At 33.6% G+C, this 12,896-nt stretch overlaps 2 protein-coding genes across 2 annotated transcripts; one reads left to right on the forward strand and one right to left on the reverse strand.

Moving 5' to 3' along the window:
• Positions 1–2,505: 2,505 nt before the first annotated feature.
• Positions 2,506–5,477, reverse strand: LOC114755211 (PXMP2/4 family protein 4-like). Its single transcript, XM_028944080.1, has 4 exons — positions 4,950–5,477; positions 3,341–3,572; positions 2,850–2,974; positions 2,506–2,717 (listed from the first exon to the last, which is right to left on the reverse strand). The coding sequence occupies exons 1-4, from the start codon at positions 5,265–5,267 to the stop codon at positions 2,652–2,654; spliced, it is 741 nt and encodes a 246-aa protein (XP_028799913.1). The 5' UTR covers positions 5,268–5,477; the 3' UTR covers positions 2,506–2,651.
• A 4,640-nt stretch (positions 5,478–10,117) lies between these two features.
• Positions 10,118–12,662, forward strand: LOC114755210 (protein COFACTOR ASSEMBLY OF COMPLEX C SUBUNIT B CCB3, chloroplastic). The gene is made up of 3 exons (XM_028944079.1): positions 10,118–10,219; positions 10,331–10,374; positions 11,709–12,662. Exons 1-3 carry the CDS (start codon positions 10,174–10,176, stop codon positions 12,228–12,230), a joined length of 612 nt encoding a protein of 203 aa, XP_028799912.1. The 5' UTR covers positions 10,118–10,173; the 3' UTR covers positions 12,231–12,662.
• Positions 12,663–12,896: the final 234 nt, after the last annotated feature.

A 12,896-nucleotide genomic window follows, 5' to 3' on the forward strand; every position in this document is an offset into this window, starting at 1 on the left:
TTTCTTGCTAAAGCATATGTCAGCCAAAATACTCATAAATTTATTAATATACCTTTGGGTATCTCGTTGATCTGATAGGCAAAAATCAACATGCTATAGATTCGATGATACATCCATCCTCTTTGTCTTCATTGTTTTCATAAACTTTCTCTGGTTTGATGATTATCTACACAAAAGAAAGCAAATACTAACACAATAATTGATTTTTCTTAGGTATAGTGTTTGTTTATTTTGAATCTAAATATTTGTATTTAATTACACAAAAAAAAAATGGACGCCAAAATCAAAATGGGACCCCAAAAAAAAAAACTTAAGGAAAAGGTCGAAATGACACCACCACAATATGAACAAGGAAGCTCCTAGATCCTAACCATCACCACTATAAAGACTTAAACCACTACCTCCCAGTTTACCAACCACAAAGCCTTTCATACCGAATCAAAATAAAATTGAAATAGTTGATGACTTTGATTCAAAAGTACCTTCATCATAAATCTAGATCCGAACGATTCGCCATCAATTAGTCTATTAGATGATGGATTCTCCACCACCATCACTGTCCACACACAAGAACCCTCAAAAGCCACAAGCCACAAACACAAGCAAAGGAAAAATTGCTCTCACAGAAGGGAGAGAGAAACGGAGACTTGATCATTTGCAACATATATAGATAATTGATTCAGTACTGTGTTCTCTCTAAAACATCTCGTAAATGAATTGGAAATAAAACCCTATAACAATTGTGAGCGTGCGGCATGAGAGAGAGAGAGAGAGAGCAAAGAGAGAATTTTCAGTGTCAAGAGAGGAGGAAGGGATGAGGTGGCTAGGGCTAGAGAGGAGTGAAGGAGGTTTAAACTAAATGCTAAGAGTAGTGGGTACATAGTTATAGATAAATCCTAACCATCAAGTTCAAAATAAACCCTATAGGTTAAAAGATAAGACTAAAAACAAAAACAGACAGGTCTCTTGATTTTTCTATGAAATGTTTTGCCCATTAAGGGTAATTGTTAATTAGGGGGAGAAGAGTAACTAGTTTAAATTTTTATTTATACAATGTATCTAATTATGTACTGTATATGTATTTAATTTTCCTTTCCTTATGTTGAGTGTGAATGGACGCCAAAAATGTACAAGGAATTGAGTAATTATGGTATGACACATAGTTAATAATTAATAAACCCTTTTAAATGTTTTGACCAAATTTTCAAATAAATTTAGATCTTTAGATTTTTATTGTTTACGTTCATTTTTATTCTCTGATGCATTTCCTCAACTTTTATTTATAAAATACAAATAATCAAATTATATAAATAAAAATGTTAGTTAAATTGATTAAAGACAATAAATACATAAGAAAAATGCAACGTATTTTTCAAGATATTTTTTTATTTATGAAGAATGGTAATAATCCTGATCAACAGACGCTAGCATGGCACCACCAACCGACATGCCCAAATGTTGATTTTAATTTTAATGGACAAAGTCCAAGTAAATTTGTCTCATAAATTCTTGTATTTTCTTTTTTATTCGTTATTAATTTATCAATTTGTTCGCACTTTGACAGCAGAAATGTATTAATAAGTGTGAATTGTCATGTATGGTTTCCTTGCAAGGTTGCTTTTAAATAGTGTCATTGTTCGATATTGTTATTCTTAGAAAAAATTTAAATGTGTAAATATTTTCTTCCATCTCTTATGCCAATACAACCTTATTGCAATAAAGAGCATAAGAGATAGCAAAAGCTTTATAGCCCAGTGACATAAAGATTCTCTTGTAAGGGAGATTGCGAATTTGATATCACTTATAATTTTAGGTCGCCAATACCCCTCGAATTCGTGGGAAAAAAGGAAGGGGGCGCCGGGGGACGACAAAAGATGGAAACAAATTGAGGAGAAAAAATCAATTGGATTTGATTTGACCATCATGATGACTATAATTCTCATTCAAAGTTCACTTGTTTTGATGCGAAGAAACTTTGATCCACAAACACCACCTTCGATTGTTTCAGGACAAAGTTGAACAATGTTCACACGTACAAGAGTAATTTTGAGCCTAGTAAGAAGAAAAAAACCCTTTCAAATCATTTACGGCAGAAAACAAACATATAGATCGATGTCACGTATCAGATCAAGCAAGGCTACGCTAGCCGATTGGACTGTGCAACTCAACCCAATCAACCTTCCCCTTTTAGCCTTTGACTCAATTTGGTTAAATTTGGCCAGAAAATAACATGGAAGGCATGCTAGATGAACATCCCTACTATTTACTTAAGAACATCATCAGAAAATAAAGCTACAACTTTAGAAGAGAATGTGCTTTAGGATATTAGAGATCATGAGTCCTCTCAATTGAAAAGACTGATAAAGTGACAAGGGAGATCAAAATTGTTTTAGTCTAAATTGCAGTTTTCCTTCTTCATTTTGCGTTTTTTTTTTTTGGCCCCCAATTTTGTTCTCTTTGAAACCCAAACGAACACGTCACTAGAGGGGAACCCAAGAAATAAAAAAAAAAAAATTTGAGTGCTCTCATCAAAACTGAATCTTTCAAAATCAATAATTGACCACTACATGGACCTGTTACCATTGAGAGGAATTGCTGCAAAAAGGAAAACATGAAAATCCTAGCCCTGACCAAACTGGCACTTCATCCGTTCATCGGTTTGCCATGTATGTCAAATAAATAGTCCACACATAGGCGCAGGAACTGTTCATCAATGGCTGCACCATTCGCAAAACGAAGATAAACATTAGTTGAGCAGCTAGAAGAGTTCATTCATTAACATCAAATTGAAAGTTGAAACAGAACAAAAATTATGAACAGAGAGGGGCCTTGGTTTATAATATACAAACCTGTAACTGAACTTGAACGAATTTGAATGTCACAAAATCACAGACAGGCCAAAACATAGCACCGCCCAGAAGTGTGGGAAGCAGATCACGCTTCAACTTAGCAACGATTTCAGAACCACTTTCACCTGAAATTGGCACAAAATTATTCATCAGAATTACAACAGTGTTATGCTACAAAATGAGGAGGAAAAAATTGTATCAGCTGACTTGAAATAAGCATTAATGAGACATCAATTTAGTGTGTTACATGTAGCACAGAGCATGCCCATTATATGACCCAAATTTACACTCTGTTGAATCTGAATGAAAAGCTGTGAAGGACCATCATGCAAGTATAGTAAAGACTCCTATAGACCTCTAGGAAGTAAAAAAAACATATCTTGATTGATCAAGATTCCTTACTGATGAATGATTACACAAACTAGGAGGCTTTTAGATATATGAGAAAGTGGAAGGTGACAACATTCTGGAAGGGAAAAGTTTTGAATTACCTCGCAGAACAGAGGTATAAGAGAAGAAAACAGTATTGATGATAGGACCAAATACCGCCTGCCCCATGAAAATTTTCTTCAAGGTTGATGGCACATCTGTCTTTGGGAAAACCTTGGACAAGAAGTTAAACCACATATGTTGTGATGGCCCCATAATGAATAACGCATATGTTCCCATGCTCAATGTCCTTTTCAAGTCATAGGAAGCAGACTCCGATGGCATGGTAATTGTCTAGCATGTATAAATCATTAAGTTAACTAAGGCACAAATACTAAGATAAAACCGGGAAGGATAAGACAAGCAGTGAAAAAATGTTCTCTAACTGGACAACATAATCATGGATAAGGTTCATTGTCAGGAATTTGTTAGAAATAGAAAACTGCTTCTTTGTTTGAATAAATATATAAATGAAATAAAAAGGACATTTTACTAAAGATTTTTCAAAGGCATTTCACATGAAGCATACATTGACTGTCCACTTTTTAATGTAAAAATAAACTAGGAGCTTATGCAATAAATTATTCAAGCAAATAAACTTGGAATTTACATTCACAGAAAGGAAGAAACCAATCCCAACTGGGGGAAACCCTGAAACTGGTAACAAATCTTATGTGCCTCACATTGTACAACAGAGAAAAATTTTTACGCCACTGCCTCGTAATAGGGATGAAGACCAACTTGTGCCTTGGACTGGAAAAAATTACTAGAAACAGAAACTGATGGCCAGTATTCAAAACTTAAGTGGAAGTCTTTTCTGTGCCATTGCGGAAAGAGAGAAAATGTTTAAAACAAACACTGCAAATAATTGAGTATACGTAATTGTGAAACAGTGGCAAATCAAACCATGTTAAAAGATAAACAAGAAGACAAAAGCATTAAAATTATTACAGTCACAAGCTCAATGAATATTATGAACGGCAACTAGCATGAATGTTAAAAAAGGAACTGTATTATTGACCTGAAGACAAAAGTAGTTCTAAAAATCTATTCCACAAACCTGCCAGAAACGGAGGTAAAGAAAAGCAAAGCATCACGGAAAAAGGTCTGACTTCGTAATGCACACGAACAAGTGGGTGCTAACCATGATCAAGCCAAAATAGAATTTCTAATGACTTTCAAGGCTAGTGAGGGAAAAATGATGCATATAGAAACTAGAAAGATCATGAAATTAAATTGGGAATAGAGTTAGCTCATTTCGAACCCCTTTCAAGGGAAGGGTTGAAGCTTCGATACTCTGATGATTAAACAAATTGTAGGCACAAAGCCCTCCAAACTCACCCAAGGCACATTTGGCTTAAACAGTGACAAGTCACGAGCCTACAGCTACATGCTAAAAAAAATTAATTTAAATGCATAAACAAAACAGTTCAGCTCCAACTCATTGTCAGCTAGTGCCATTTTAGGGAACTATGCATTTCAAACTATAAAATGTTAAGTAAAAACCCAAGCAGGGAAATTATCTCGAACAATTAATTATATTTGCAGCATTCCACTTTCCATAGATTCACGGCGTCGTTGCATAAAATACATACAAGTTGAAATTAGCCTATCGCAGCTACAATATCAGAGCAATGAGAATCTCTAGGATGCAAAACAAAAACCTTTCACCTGCGAAGTCAAGTCAGCTGCAATAAAAATAAGTGATGATGTTATGCTCTTTGTGATAATTGGCTGGGTTTCGAGCTTCCGCAGATACCAACTCACAAACCCAAACTTCAGAAAAAACGAAGAAGAATTCGATGAAGTAAACGAAGGCGAAGACCGTTTTCTCATTTCGTGATAATATCGAACACATGGTGGGCACTGGCGCAAATATGTAAAAGAACGGAATTCGCGTAAAGCACCGCCATCTAACGCTAATTTTCTATCGCGCGGTTGGAGGAAGCAGCGTTTGGCGATGTCCCGCATGATATTGAAGTTGCTCATTGCCAGAGATTTTTGTGAAGTTGTTCCTATGAACTATAAGCTTCATTCACGCAATCTTGCAAACGTTGAGCAGAAAACTCAAAATTTGACAAACTTTTTACGTAAATTCAACATGAAAATCTAATGACGACCAGGTATCTAAAGCTATTCAGGCACAACCGCGAGGGACATCGAGAACCCGACGAAATTGGAGAAGAGCATGGAGAGTCGTTTTTTGTTTGGGCCAAAGCGAATAGAGAGTCGGCAAAATCTAACGCGTCTTGTTGCACGCCTCAAACGACGTGACGTTCTGACTCTCAAATTGACAAAAGAAAAGTAAAAAGGAAAAATAACTCACCGATGAATATCGTGTTATTCTCCAGTCTAGCCTTCACTCATGATTAGGCTAATTTACATTTGGCTACTGGCATTATGTTGTTTCTGAATCAATTTGTAAATTCATTAATACCATTTGTTGGACCATTATACTGCATAAAACTAGAAGCAGAAAAATATACGTTATTTTTTATCATTCTTAATATTTTTTTCAGTCCTAATTATAAAACCTCATTTACAGTCTATAAATAAAGTTTTATAATTATGATAGGAAATATTTTATTTTTAAGGTCAATTTTTTCAACACTTTTGATGAATTGAAAAATAGAGGGGGATCACTTATTTAATTATGAGTATCTCCATTTCACTCTTTTTAAGATTATTGAATTCTCTCTTTTCCCTTCTAAGATCACATCACTACAACTTTTGGTACCCATTTAGACAATTTATTCAGGTGGCTGGTCAAATGAAAGGAATAGGAAGTGTAGTCTTGAGAATATTTTGACCTCTCTCTATTTACTATAGTTAACTGTGGTAGTAGTTAATCATTCTTCATTTATATTTGCTAACCTTTTTTTCCTTCTTTGGTATTGCCTTTATGATATACTTTATATTTATATTATTAATATTTTTTCCCTTTTTATCCAAAAAAAAAAAAGTTTATCCATCATCCTAAGGGCTATTTGCCAATTAATTTTTCAAGGAGAGATTTACTCCCATTTCCCCCTAAAATTTAATAGTATTTTACTAAAATATGTTTTTTTTTTTTGCCAACCTAAAATATCTTTGATTTAATTGCTATAATTTTTACCAAAAAGAATTACGGCATGAAATATATGATTGGAGTAGATTGAGACATAAGAAGGTAAAATAATTGGTAAATGAATAGTTAACGTTTCCCTTTTATTTTAAAAAAAAATTCTGAAATGGAAACCGTTAGTTTACAGATTACTTGCATTAACTGTACGCTAATCAGTTATGTCATTTGAAGCTTATAATTGACTTTTCTGAGGCATTCCTCAGCTAACGTGCTTTTTTAAAAAAATAATAAACTAACATATGCATGTTATAATTGTATTTATTATAGTAGTATGTTTAAAAATCCACAATAATTACCCTCCAAAAGCCCCTAGAATTTCAGGCCAAAACAGAAATATATGATAAATGTGGGAGCTGTTGTATAAATTTAACTCTCCTGAAGCCTTCCTCCATCAGCAGTAGAGAGTTACAATTCTTTCAGGCTTTATAGTGCTGTGAGAAGCTCCATTGCATATGGCGAAGTTTTTGTTTGCTTCATTTTCCTGCTACTCAGCATCATGTAATTTCATTCATTTATATATTACACTTCTTATCCTTTAATTTGTTCCCATAAAGTGATAAATACGTATTCTAACAAAACTTCGGCCAAGGTGCCTTTGATTTATCAAGTTGAGTAAATATACAAGTATGCATACGTATTTTAACAACTAGGAATAATAAAATACTCCTCCGGTCCTTAATATAAAACCTATTTAACTAATTTGATTAGATTAAGGAAGCTAGGTAAGTTAGTTAATTATAAGAAATATGACATGTTTTTCCTAAAACATCATAATCATCTTTCTTAATATCCTTCCTCTCTCTTCTACTTGATTATGGTTGAGGAAGTATCCATAGAGATAATTTAGGAAAAACTGATAAATATGAGAAATAGGTCTTATATTTAGGACCAAAATCAATTCAATAATTAAGTCTTATATTTAGGACTGAAGGAGTAACATGTATCCATAGTCTATAGGTAATTTTATAAGTGCATATATATATATATATATTTAAACAACTAACAATAACAAAAAATATATATCAAGTGTGACTGAAGAACCTGCCCGGATGAATGTTCCCTTTATTTTGAAGCAATGCACAAACTGGGGGGGAAAAAGTCATCAATCAATAAATAAGCTAAATTGCAACCAAATATATACAAACAGTGATTTAATTGAAAACTTTTCATGTCATTCCCATTTAGGTCCGATTCGGATCCCTCCATTGTTTCAACCGATCCATTCCTTATCGACAGAATTGGACAAAAGTTGTAACATGGGAAAACCACAGAAAACACAACTTATTTGAACAAGTTATTTATAGATTATATAGATACTTCTCACCGATTACTTCTTCCATTATTTTTTAATCCGTTGCTTTAATTTTTTTTTTTTGCATGGATTTTGCTTGAGATGTAAGATTTCCTGAAATTAATTAATCGATCACCAGCTTTATACAGTACGGAAAAAAATTAGATAAACATTTATGAAACTTGCAGGCTGGTGTTCATGTGGCAACAGATGACTATGGTTCCTGTGTTCATGCATTGAGTTTTGTAGTGGCACCGCTGGCAAAATCTGTCCTATTTGTATTGATAATCATTGTCATTCTAGCTGTGTTGCAACTTGCAAAGCCAAGTTTCCATCTCAAGTCTCAAAAGGCATATCCCAATAACCCATAGGATTTCTTTTATTACCTGGTTGTTCTCTATTTGTGGTACCCAATAAGATATCTAAGAGATGCTGGCCAAGACTGATAGGGGAAAAAAATATTTATGGTACTCCTCCGATCCTTAAGATAGGATCTAATTGTTAAATTGATTTAGTCCTAAATATAAGACCTATTTTTCATATTTATTAATTTTTTCTAAATTACCCATACGAATACTTCCTCAACCATAATCAAATAAGAGAGAGAGAGATATTAAAAAAGATGATTATGGTGTTTTAGGAAACACATGTCATATTTCTTATAATTAACTAACTTACTTAACTTCCTTAATCTAATCAAATTAGTTAAATAGGTCTTATATTAAGGATTAAGGATCGAAGAAGTATCTCGTTTGTTTATTCTCTTCATGTAATCAATATCTATAATGAGATTAAGGGTGTGTTTGGCAAGCACCCCAAACCATGGTTTGGGAAAAATGTTAGCCAAACACCCTTAAAAAAATCAAAACCATGGTTTGGGTTCAAAACCATGGTTTTGGGAAAAGCAGAAATTTTTTACTTTTAGAGAAAAAAGGGAGAGTGTGAGAGCCTATAGAATATGTATCTTGTTGTTTTTTTATAAACATATTTAATCTTATATCTTATAAATATATATACATATTAATTATTTATTAATTATATTATATTATATATTATTAATATATGTTAATAAAAAATATATTATTAACAATTTTATTCCTTCAAATTAAAATATATCATAAAATATATTTTTTCTATAATTATCATATTAATTTATGCCAATTTGTATATATAAAAAGTACTTCTAATAACAACTATCCAAACACTCACACTTCTCAAAATCACTTTTTCACAAAATCTATTCTTCCCAAAATCTATTTTTTTCAGAATCTATTCTCCAGAAGCTATTCTCCAAACTATGGTTTGGTTTCATCTAAACACACCCTAAAACAGAAGTAAGGAAAGAGAAAACAAGGAAAGTAAGGGGGAATAAATTTTCTCCTTTTTATATAATACTCCTCTGGTCCTTAATATAGGACCCAATTCTTGAGTTGGTTTTGGTCCTAAATATAAGACCCATTTCTCATATTTATCAATTTTCTCTAAATTATCCCTATAAATACTCCCTCAACCATAATTAAATAGAAGAGGGAGATGGAGTATTAAAAAAGATGATTATGGTGTTTTAGGAAAAATGTGTCACTTTTCTTATAATTAACTAACTTACCTAACTTTCTTAATCTAATCAAATTAGTTAAATGGGTCCTATATTAAGGACCGGAGGAGTAAGAGAAAATGTGAATGAAATAAAATCGAGAGAGAGAGAAGCTGAGAGACACTAGCTCATCATATGTTTTCTCCCAAAGTTCTTTTGAAAAATGGAGAGACTTCATGTCATCAACAAATTTGGTCTAATGATAAGCGCATAAAGATTTAATTCTAAGATAGAAGAGGTATCTGCAGATCAATTTTATAAAATGAGAAAAACCATACAACTAAAGTTAGACTAACAGAAACACAACATCAGTTTTTAAAAAAGGAGTGGCTAGTAAACGTTTAAAACAATGCATGAACATTCTTTTGTGAAGCGCCACTGAAATTTGAATGGAGAAAAAGACCATTCAACAAATTCTTCTTGCATGTGATAATGTTAAATCAATAATGTTGAAAATGTTCATAAAAAAAAAAAAATGTTGAAAATGTTAGTACAACCTGAGTAACTCAATTCAATACAAGTCTTAAACAGGAAAAGCAAAATAGGTGAGATCCCAAAATTGAACCCTACTCAAATAGTTTGTATTTCTTCACAATCAAAGTAAGTTATGGCAATACAAGAAATATGTCTATGAAGCTTTAACATTTTTGCGTGTAAATTTTTCACTCGTGTGCGGATTGGAGAATGTTGCCTATGTAGCAAGTGGGAGAAGCACACGTGGCACAATAGCTTATCAAAAGAAGCCTCCACGTCGGATTCGGGTCATCTTACCATTTCACCCGAGGTTATTTGTTATTCACGACAGCGTACCCGGAAAAATGCAGTTCGATATCAAAAACCACGGTCTCCCTCACTATCGTACTCTCTCTCGTTATCACTGCTGATAATGCTAGCTTCGCAATCTTATCTTCCGAACATCGTTCATGTAAAAGGTATTGTTCTTTTTTATTTTTTTTACTTTTTCCGTTTTCACTCTTTGTGGATTTTCCAAGTGGTCTTCTTTTTCACTTCCATCTCCTCTCTTTCTGTATTCAATTATGTAGGATGGAAACCTTCTATATATAAGCCGAGCAATTTCAATGTCTCTGTGAGTATCTTCCGCTCCCCTTTATGTGTTCTTTAATTTGAAAATTCCGTGCAGCTTCTATTGTAGCCAGTAGGAAATCCGTAAACTTCTTGTGGGAATGCTTCGAAGGGCTGAATAATTTGGAGCATTCACTTTAATTTTGCTTGTTTTGGGGCTTCAATTGATGTTCTTATTTGCTCTTATCTTGAATTTGTGTGGTTATTGCTGATGATAAGGAAAGGGGAAATACAAACCTAACCCAAATGCTAACGAGAAAAAGATAACATGCTTGCCTCTACCAAGATTCAGCCAACAAGCTCGTATTCCTGATTTTGAGAATGATTTTGTTTGCCAGGTCACTCTTTCTTGAGTAGAATGAATTCTTGGTTCCAAAGGTTAGGCATTAGTGTCTCATTTCAGTCCTTCATAGATTTTTATTTGAAAATGGTCCTCAGGTGAACACCAATAACGGACAAGGATTAAGTATCTAAGTTTTGATCTTATATTGGCACTAAGCAGCAGTAGAGTATTGCTAGGGGATATCTGAAACTAGTATTCTGCTTAAATGTTGAATAGGTTCACAGATCATCCATAACACACTTTTTATATGGCCTAGGTTCAATTTCTTTTTAAAGTAATATTCATTTGATTTTGCTGTTGTTCAAATTATTTATTGTGTTTGAATTGTCTATTAATCCATCTCTCTCTCTTTCACTCTCTCTCAGCATCTTTAGATCAGTGAAGAAATGCAGAACAATTACAGATTTAGCAAGCTTAATTTAATCAGTTTTCAACAATTTTTATTGCAACTTGACATTCATCTATGTGTGATTCATGAGATTGGCATTAATCGGCATTCTTCTAATTGAATTATTGATATGCTAATTAAAGTTGCTTCCATCAAAACAGAGTTGCTATCCACCTCTGCTTTGCTTATTTCTACTTGACACTGAATGATTCCGTTTGGCTTAACTTAGAGAGTAAATATGAAGTTGTATTTGGTACTCCGAGGAGATCACTTATCACCTACAGCCATTTACGAAATTTCATCGTTTTTTAAAAAAAAAAAAAGCCAAAGAAGCATGGATACTGTACAAATTTTCATAACTGGTCATCGTTTTTGTTTTTGTTTTTCTGAATTCCATCAAATTCAAATGCAACTCTTATATTACGCTTAGCATTCAAATGCAACTCTTATAGTACATTTAACCTACTGCTATATATGTTAAATTGGTGGCCACACCTTACTTTATAGGATCCGGCACTTGAATGACGACTGAATAGAATGCTTGGCTTTTGTACTTACTGGTACCATGTTCTACTTACCTTATAATCTGACGTTTCAAGTATTGCAGGAAAGATCAAGTTTTCCAACCAAGAGAGCTGCAGATGGTCGATCTCAAAACTTGCAATGTAGTGCCGGCACTGTATTCTCAACGTTGGATGCGGTGGTGACTTCATCGATGGCCTCTTCCAACTCAAATGCAGTTTCCAATACTCTAAAGCAGGCCACAACAGAAATAACACATGCACTTCCTCTTACAAACTTCAACTTGACGTTGGCTCTTGCAGATTTGGATCCTGCCACTGCAAAGCTAGCAATTGGGTTTTTAGGTCCCTTTCTGTCAGTGTTTGGATTTCTGTTTATCTTGAGAATAGTCATGTCCTGGTATCCCAAGCTTCCTGTGGGAAAGTTCCCATATGTTATAGCTTATGCTCCCACAGAACCACTTCTTGTTCAGACCCGCAAAGTGATCCCTCCGCTCGCTGGTGTGGACGTGACTCCAGTGGTTTGGTTTGGTTTACTCAGTTTTCTTAATGAGATATTGGTGGGACCTCAAGGGCTGCTTGTTCTTCTTTCTCAGCAAGTCAATTAGATTACATATGTGGGATTTGGGTGCATGATCAGAATGTGTTCCATCGTTCCTTTGGGCACATCCGATGAAATTGGAACGATTTGGAGATTGTAGCCATTACATTCTTGTCAATGGATGTATATGAGTATACAAATTTGGTCACTTTGTTGTGCTAGTGGCTTCAGTAGGTACGTGGATAATGAGATGGTTGAGAACAGACTACAGAGGAATCAAAATCTTGTACTTCTAGATCAGATCTTATGATTCAAGAAATCAACAGAGTCAATGGTTGAATCAACATCAACAATTGTTCTGGATCGTGTAATTCGCAATTCAAATGTTATGATTTGTAACAAGTACTGAAGTTAATGATATAAACCGATTACTGAATTAATTGTAAACTATGCATATCAAGTTAATATGCCGTAATAGAATGACTTTGTGATGTAGAAATATGCGACAACAATATATTGTCCTGACTGTTTTTTATATATAGTTGAGAAGAAAGAAAAATGATGCTGTTCGAGATTGTTTTAGTAATTAAGTAATTATTTATTAATTATATGAGCGATGGGTTAATTAATGAGTTATAATAAGTATTGTTTGGACACTGGAATTATATTTACTATACATAAATAATTTGTGAACTAATTTATAAGTTTAAGAGACTCTTTCATTTGATAGGAT

The sequence above is a fragment of the Neltuma alba genome, unplaced genomic scaffold, assembly GCF_004799145.2.
Source record: "Neltuma alba isolate B1F8T4 unplaced genomic scaffold, ASM479914v2 tig00010238_pilon, whole genome shotgun sequence".
Lineage (NCBI taxonomy): Eukaryota > Viridiplantae > Streptophyta > Magnoliopsida > Fabales > Fabaceae > Neltuma > Neltuma alba.

Coding starts and splice junctions, on each gene's coding strand:
- LOC114755211 (XM_028944080.1), bottom strand. CDS start 5,267: ATGAGCAACTTCAATATCATGCGGGACATCGCCAAACGCTGCTTCCTC. Junction 3,573..4,949: donor CAGCTGACTTGACTTCGCAG/GTGAAAGGTTTT, acceptor TATACATGCTAG/ACAATTACCATGCCATCGGA. Junction 2,718..2,849: donor TCGTTCAAGTTCAGTTACAG/GTTTGTATATTA, acceptor CGAATGGTGCAG/CCATTGATGAACAGTTCCTG.
- LOC114755210 (XM_028944079.1), top strand. CDS start 10,174: ATGCTAGCTTCGCAATCTTATCTTCCGAACATCGTTCATGTAAAAG. Junction 10,220..10,330: donor GAACATCGTTCATGTAAAAG/GTATTGTTCTTT, acceptor TCAATTATGTAG/GATGGAAACCTTCTATATAT. Junction 10,375..11,708: donor CGAGCAATTTCAATGTCTCT/GTGAGTATCTTC, acceptor CAAGTATTGCAG/GAAAGATCAAGTTTTCCAAC.